Source organism: Salminus brasiliensis, chromosome 24, assembly GCF_030463535.1.
Source record: "Salminus brasiliensis chromosome 24, fSalBra1.hap2, whole genome shotgun sequence".
In the NCBI taxonomy this organism is placed as follows: domain Eukaryota; kingdom Metazoa; phylum Chordata; class Actinopteri; order Characiformes; family Bryconidae; genus Salminus; species Salminus brasiliensis.
In genome coordinates, this window is record NC_132901.1 from 6,598,408 (window position 1) to 6,606,529 (window position 8,122).

The window sequence follows — 8,122 nt, forward strand, 5'->3', positions numbered from 1 at the left end:
AAACACAAAAAACAGCACCTTTTGGAACTTAGTTTCAAGTATGTGATGCTTGTTTAAACTCACCTGTGCCAAGTAACAGGTGTGGGCAATATAAAAATCACACCTGAAACCAGATAAAAAGGAGAGATGTTGACTCAATCTTTACATTGTGTGTCTGTGTGTGCCGCACTAAGCATTTAAAACAAAAAGAGGAGAAGAGAACTGTCTTGGACTTGAGAACTAAAATTGTGGAAAAATATCAACAATCTCAAGGGTACAAGTCTATCTCCTTTGTCCACAGTGAACAACATAGTTTACAATCCATGGCACTGTAGCTTATCTTCCTGGATGTGGACAGAAGGGAAAAACTGATAAAAGGTTACAAATCAGGATAGTCCAGATGGTGGATAAGCATTTGACATTTAAATTAAATGAAATGCTACAGCGAAAATGTATGCGAGTAAGCCAAAATCGTTCTGGGAAAACGTTTTGTGGACAGAAGAGACAAAGTTAAAGCTTTTTGGTAAAGCACATAATTCTACTGTTTACCCAAAAAATATGTTTTGAGGTTGGTATGCTGCCTCTGGCACTGGGTGCCTTGACTGTGCGCAAGGCATTATAAAATCCGAAGATTACCAAAGGATTCTGGGTCGCAATGTAGGGCCCAGTGTCAGAAAGCTTGGTTTGCGTCCTAGGTCATGGGTCCTCCAGCAGGACAATGGATGGAAACAAAGCACTGGAGATTTTCCCAAAGGGTGTCCAACCAAATATTAAGTTGAGGCTTGAGTTTTGCATTTTTTTCCTTTTTCTGTTCGAAGGATAAACATGTTATAACAAAACGTGTAATTGCAATAATGTTCTGGGAGAAATTCTTTTCAGGGGTGCCAAGCACAAAAGTGTAACTGAAGTCAAAAGGCAAAAAAAAAGAAAAACAAAAAGAAGAACATAAAAATATATACATTATTAAAAGAGTGGACCTGCTTGATTTGAATGTTGCAGGCTTTGACTACTTTCATTTTGCTACACAGAATGTACCTTCCATAATATTTGGGACAAAGGCACATTTTTCCCTGATATATCCCTCTGCTCCACAGTATTGCATTTTAAATTAAACCTGACCCGATGGGCAATTATTCATATGTATCAGGAGATCCTGACAATAGTAGAGCCAGACAACACTTCATTCACTACTGTGTTTAGGACATAATGATGGATACATTATGTAATGTTTAGTACTTTGTTACATATCTCTTGCATGCAAAGCCTGCTTGACGTTTGCAAGGTGCTATCTTCTCTGGTAATGTGTTGTCAAGCAAATGTGTTGTTCTGTCTTCAAACAAATGAAATGCAAGCTCAATTGAAGCTTAAGCTTTTCACCTGCGTTCAAGTTACAAAGCCAAAACAAAACAGTTGAGCAAAACAACAACATGCCCTTTTCTTAAAAGATACAGTACCCAATGCATACTGGGCATATAAAACTGATCTTAGTGTATGTGTGTACAAACATCATAATTGTTAAAAAATATACAATGGCATGCAAAACCCAGTTCTGTTACTGCAAACAGTAAAGAGTAAAAATTGGCTTTCAAAGGAATTATCTTAAAGATAAAACATTCTTTCCAATTTTTAAGCAATATTAATGTATTATAAGTGTGTTACATGTCACATTAAGTGAAAATAGAAAAGGACATGGGAACATGGGAGTCTTTTATGCACCTCTGACAACCTGGGAGTAGAAGAAAAATATACTGTCTGTTACTGTACTTTTTTATTATTCATTTTGTTTTACTTTTATTTGAGTACTTTTATTTTTCATATCCCCCTACTTCCATACTTTTACGAATAAATGTAAATATAAAGGGGAACTAAATAAACAAACTGATAAAGAACGAAAGTAAGAAATAGGCCACCTGTGCATTCAAAAGCCATTAAGGGGTCATCTATGACTTCCTCTTTCTTTAGTAATATTTCTAATATACAAATTAGGTCAATTAAATACTAAAAATCAAGGCATATTTTAAGTATTAACACATGCAAAGAAATTACACAAAAACATCAGAATGCAGAGGTAAAGGAAAATACTTAGCACTTACTTTCTGGCAAGCTCTTTTGCACACATGCTTGTACTCCTTGGCTTTGGATTCCGAATGATACCCTGCCCCTGGGCAGAAAAGGAAAAAAATGATAAATAAAAACAAAAACTTAAAAGCGAGTAATTTACAACCAAAGACAAATAAATGTATAATAAATTATATATAATATTTACAAAATAACATAGCACCTGTCTGAACCTGTCTGAGTTGTGTACTGCACAAAAGCACAAATAACTGTTGGCAAATAACAAATTCATAAAACACTTATGGATAATGATAATGTAATGCATAGATATGCACCTACAACTTCTATACCGCTGTGCCTAAAAAGTAAATGCCAGTCCCCCTACAATACCCATTACTGTACATTGTATAAAAAAGGTTGGCTGGTCATCTTTAGCTGTATGTTTAACTATAAAGTGCTTAATGGCTTTGCCATCATACATTACAAAAATGCTTAATTTAGAGCCAGGAACAGGCCACAGACAGACAGGCGTAGTGTAGTGTAGTGTGTAGTGTATGTGTAATATAACAAAACACTTTAGATATTAATCAGAAACACTGACACCTTCACTTCTTTTGTGAGTATTTCCATTAACATATCCAATTTGGTCATAAAAAAAAAAAAAGAATACCTTCTCATTAATATATACAGGCCCTGCTTAGAAATATAATGGGCCTCACTAAAGCTCTCAGCATTGGGCCTCACTGATTGAGAACAACAATAACAATGAGTACTTTTAGTGCGATTTAAAAACTTGGAGAAATGATCTCCTCCAAACTGCACACTTCATATGATTTCTTTACAATATTAAATGTGTCCCTTAGCTCAGGACATGTACACAAAGCTCTTAAATGAGCAATTAAACCTTTAATTGAGAAACCAAATCTAGTGAACTATCTAATTACAGACAAATACCATTTATATAGAAGATCTCTGAAAAAGCTGTGGCCCAACAATTTTAGAACCACATATTTTACAAATCACATATTTTACAAATTCCAATCTGGATTCAGATTCTATCATTGCACTGAGACAGCTTTAGTTAGGATAAACTTTTTTCTTGCTTCTGATCAAGGCTGTTTATCCTTATTAGTACAACTCAACCTCAGTGCAGCTTTTGATGCAATAGACCACAGTATCCTCCTAGAAAGGTTTAGAGAATATGGTTGGAATATAACAGCCCTACTGCGGTTCAAACTTACTTAACCAAACATTACCCGTTTGCAAAAATAAAGGATGCACTTTTAAATTATACATAAGCGAAATCTGGAATTTTACAAGGCTCTATTTTACGACCGCTATTATTCACAATATACATGTTGCCACGGGGCACTGTTACAAGCAAACATTGTGCCATTTTCATGGTTATGCAATTTGCCAAACATAATGACAAATCTAGACTACAGAAAACAACTTTCTTCTAAACAGTGACAAAACAGAGGTTCTCCTTTTAGGTCCAAAAGCCACAAGAAATAAACTATCAGACCTACTGTTAAATCTGGATGATTGTTTGCTATTTCTACTTCAGCAGCTAAAAATCTAGCTAATATTACTAGGACAGCTTTTCGACATCTTCGAAACATTGCCAAGCTCAGTACATGATGCAAAGAAATTAGTACACGCTTTTTATTACCTTAAGGCTAGACAATTGCAATGGATTATTGTCAGGATGTTCCATCAGGAACCTCAGTAAACTTCCATTAGTTCAAAATGATGCAGCCAGGGTCCTTACTAAAACTAGAAAAATGTATCATAATCAACCCAGTTTAGAACTCCATTAGCTTCCAGCTAAATTTCATATTGATTCAACTAATCACATGCAAAGCCCTACACAACCTCGCTGAGTACATGCATTATCCTACTTCCTTTTATGAACCATCACTATTACTTACAGTACTTACTAGTTCCCAAAATTCAGATAGCTTCAGCAGGGGGAAGATCCTTTTCATATGAAGTCCCCAAACTCTGGAATAACACAATAATCCAGATAATGTTCGGGACTCAATCTCTAAGTCTAGGCTGAAAACTCATCTGTTTATAGTTTAGCTTTTGATAATTAATGTTTCCCTTTCAATAAAGGTTGCAGATCCAGAGGTGCAAAGACGTATGGAATTGTGGTAAACTGAAATGCTGAAACTGTCGCCCCTTGTGAGTCTAGGTTCCTCCTAAGGTTTCTTCCTCCAGTTTCTTCCTCCAGCTGAGAGATTTTTTTGCGTGGTGGGGAGTATGCCTTTTGTGTGCATGGGTCTGTGGTGTGGAGAACCATAAATTACATGCACACACACCCTGCATACACCACACACAAGACGCACTCCCCAGCACACACAGCACGCTCAATGACATACACACACACTGCATATGCATGTGGTAGGACCAACACATTGTACTTTAGTTAAATACACAATGCATTCTACAATAACAAAAGCAAAGAAACTACGCAAAGCAACTAGAGCAAAAGGTGAAATTCAATGATGCCAGATCAGTCTGTGAAATATAAGGCTGATGAGCAGTTATAATACAGCTTCTGCCCATATCACACAATGATGTGGACTTACCAAACCGACTAAACTGATTCACTGTGTCTTTCAGTGTGCCCCTTCCATCAAAATTTGCCAAAAGCGAGGATACATTTAAATCTGTTTACATTATACAAAATGTACAACACAATGTGTCGTGCCACAATGTTTTAAAGAATAGTTCTCAACAGCACACCACACACACAAAACACACCGCATGCTTGTATTAGACGTATTCTCAAAGACATATTATCCTTACTAAGTGGCGTACAGCTTTAGCATTAAATTGAGCTAATCAATTGGTTGATGATGTCATTATTCTTGCTCCATCACATTTTTTAAAGACTTTAGTTTAGCTTTGAATATCAAGCTCTTACAAAAGTTAATGGATTTAAACATTAACTTTTCAAATTCAATTCAAAACATTAATATCAGTAATTAAACATTACAGCTGTTACAAAGTACATCTGGTATCTCACAATCGATCAGCTAAAACTGCTTTACACACTGATAAAACCACCATAATATGCTTTATCATAGATGATGAGAGTAGTAATCGGCCTCCAAATGACAAACAAAAATCATGGTGGATTATAAGAATCAACAGAATTGACAAGCATCAGTGCAGATTTTTGGTACAAGTTGAGATCTTTTGTAAAATAAAAAAGATAATTAAATTGCAAGGTATTATCAACAAAGCTTCAAATGTCATTGGAATATTGCACTCCCAATATAATCAGAGTACCCTTACACTGACTGTCAGCCTATACCGATCTGATTAGATCTTTGTTTATAACAGACAATATCAATATTTTGGGCGATTTCTATGTTCAAACAAAATTAGAAGGCACATCACAACCACTCCATGTGAAAGTTTGTCAAGTTGGTCATGCCATTTTTTTTTTTTTAAAGTGTACACAATGTGTTCATGAGTACTGAATCAACTGTAAACCGGAACTAGACCTTTTAACACACATCAATGTAGAGCTGTGTCTCTAAAAACAACCGTAACTGAGTTAACATCCACACAAGCTCCTTAGAGGGGCACTGTTTAAGTGTAACACTAGCCTATAGCGTTTACTCTTTCTACATAGTGCACTACTTCTAAAACAAACAAAACATAATTTAACATCAATTAAATGTTAAATAGGGATTTGGAACCTATTGCTGAATATAAATGTCATTTGGTCAGACATATTATGCACTGTGTGGGGCCTCAAGAGCCACGTGCACATACATTTTATTTGTAACTTTTTATTTTTAAAATATTTTAATGTTTCATCTCTACTCCAGATAAAACAAATAACAGCATGAAATGATAACTAATGATTATTTATTATATCATGAAATTAGATCTGCAAGAGGTTGCACTCAGTAAAGCTGATGATTTAAGAGCAAATGTAAGTTTTTAAAAAGTCTGTGTGAATTAAAACACAAACCTGCATGCACCAACACAAATCCCACAGCTCTGGGCCCCCTGCTGGAAATAGAGCTGTTGTGCTTGGTCCCAGAATAATTTAGTGGGAACACAGTCTCTGTGCAACCTGTTGAATTTATTAATTTTTCCATGACCTGTGTGAAGCAGCAGTTGCATCTTGGCCCATCAGTCACTCACAACATAAACATACCGGTTCTGAAAAAATAAGACAAGAACAAGAAACAGTTAATATTGTACAATGTAATATACACATATACAAGATTCCAGAGAACCTTATATTATATACCAATATTATGCTTTAGGGTGGAGCCTCTGTTTTTTAGCTAATAAAGTCAAGTGCAGACAGCAGTCATTGACCAATTCATATATACCTCCTGTGTTTTGAATCTTTCAGGTTTATATGAATTTTTAATTATGATGAGAAGGGCCTACCAGACACTTCATGGTCACTAAGCTGACTAGTTCTTCCTTTCACGTTCCAAACAATAAGATTTGGCAAATCTAAACTTTGCTCAGCTTCCATTTCTGTTGTATTCTTATGGCACATACTTTATGACACATTTCTTTGTTGAGAAACCACAGCTGATTTGACCTTCGTGACTCAATCTGCTCTCTATGATTTAAACTTGTTCATCACCAATGCATACACCGTATTACAAGAACAATGAAATGCAACACGTTTATAAAGTAACGTTTATTAGATATAAAGAGTAAATAGTTTAATTGTGGTCTATCGTTTACGACAGCCGGTTGGTCCCACAGACGCTTACGCCACTTGAAACAAAAGCTTTTAGGGGGTTACGTGGCATACCTGCTACATGCAACACCATTCCTAAATGCATCGGATAACCATCGCTTTAGAAAATAAACAGTATGAGACACTGCTACATTTCATGTAGCAGAAAGAGCCTTGTGTTCGCTTGTTGTGTCGCCACATTTTAAAAGCAAATTATAAATGAAAAGCAACTACTGTGTAATTTCAGTGGGAGTTTAGATTAAGGCCATTTAAAATGAATAAAAAACATACCTACGAATTTAGTTCTGTTGATACATCTAAAAAAAAATAGCAGAGCTGGTCTTCCTGTAGTTGTACTTTTACTTCGCGGATAGGAAAGCGTTGTTAGATTTTTTTACTGCCACCTACTGTGCTGGAGCAAAACATGGCCGAAGTTGGAACTGATGTCCTTATTTACTATCAAGATAATATGCAATGATGTCCATGTCGCCAGTGTTAAAAACATATGGTATGGCTTATTACTGGTAGAATTATTATGTGCAGTAGCCATTTGTTTATTGTTTAAAACATTTTGTTTAAAACAACTTCTTCTTTTATTTAACATATTGATATTCTAGCTTCTGAAAAGGCAGGCAAGCTTTCATTTCTGTGCAACAGAAAAGAAATGCCACCCAGTTTGTATTCTTGTTTGAATACGTTAGTTCTTGATGCTGCATGTCTTATCATTTTGGTCAACTAAAATAAGAACCGTGTTCTTGTGCTCTGTAGGTGGATTTACCCTCCATTCTTTGTATGAAACGACTTTGAGTATTTGGGAAAAGCACTCATTCATTTAAAAAAAAAAAAGATATCAGACCAAATGGTACCCGTTGTCTCCATATGCGTATGGTCAGACTGTTTTATATAACTGTAGATGACCTATAGAAAAAAAAAATATTTACAACCTAAAAAAACATTCTTCAAATTTACACTATCCAGAGCCAGTATTAGGTTAACATTGTTTCAATGTACAATTTATCAGCCCCCTTACCCCATCCAACAATAGGACCACTGTATGACCTGATATTAATTAGTTTATTTGTTTCATTCTCAACACAGCAGTGACATACATTGTGTGTGTGGTACTGGTAAGATTCCATCTGACACCATTCAAAAATATCCAGCCAAGAACGGCTCTGTGATCAGAAATTAGCTATTGATCTAGAGCCGGAGGATGGCTACACATCAACAGATGGGCTGCATACTGCACAACTGTGCTGTATAACTTTACAGCAAATTGGGTTGTTATTGGTGGAGGTAAATCCCTCTCAAATAATATCTGATAAAATAGCCAGTCAAAGTGGAAGGTAGATGTAC

At 35.6% G+C, this 8,122-nt stretch overlaps 1 protein-coding gene across 4 annotated transcripts in view; it reads right to left on the reverse strand.

Annotated features, from left to right (window-relative positions):
• The window catches only part of tasp1 (taspase, threonine aspartase, 1), a 74,372-nt gene extending 67,237 nt beyond the window's left edge, over positions 1-7,135 (reverse strand). For 3 of the 4 annotated variants that reach the window (XR_011978385.1, XM_072670571.1, XM_072670570.1), the window contains exons 1-3: positions 7,058-7,135; positions 6,032-6,225; positions 2,073-2,140 (exon numbers count right to left, since the gene is read on the reverse strand). Coding sequence is in view for 3 of the 4 variants with exons in the window: in XM_072670571.1 (XP_072526672.1) it covers positions 2,073-2,140; positions 6,032-6,161 (198 nt within the window). In the remaining variant the exon portion in view is untranslated. Of the gene's footprint in view, positions 1-63; positions 104-2,072; positions 2,141-6,031; positions 6,226-7,057 lie in introns of those variants that run through there. The other variant, XM_072670572.1, reaches the window with a different exon arrangement.
• Between the last annotated feature and the right edge of the window lie 987 nt (positions 7,136-8,122).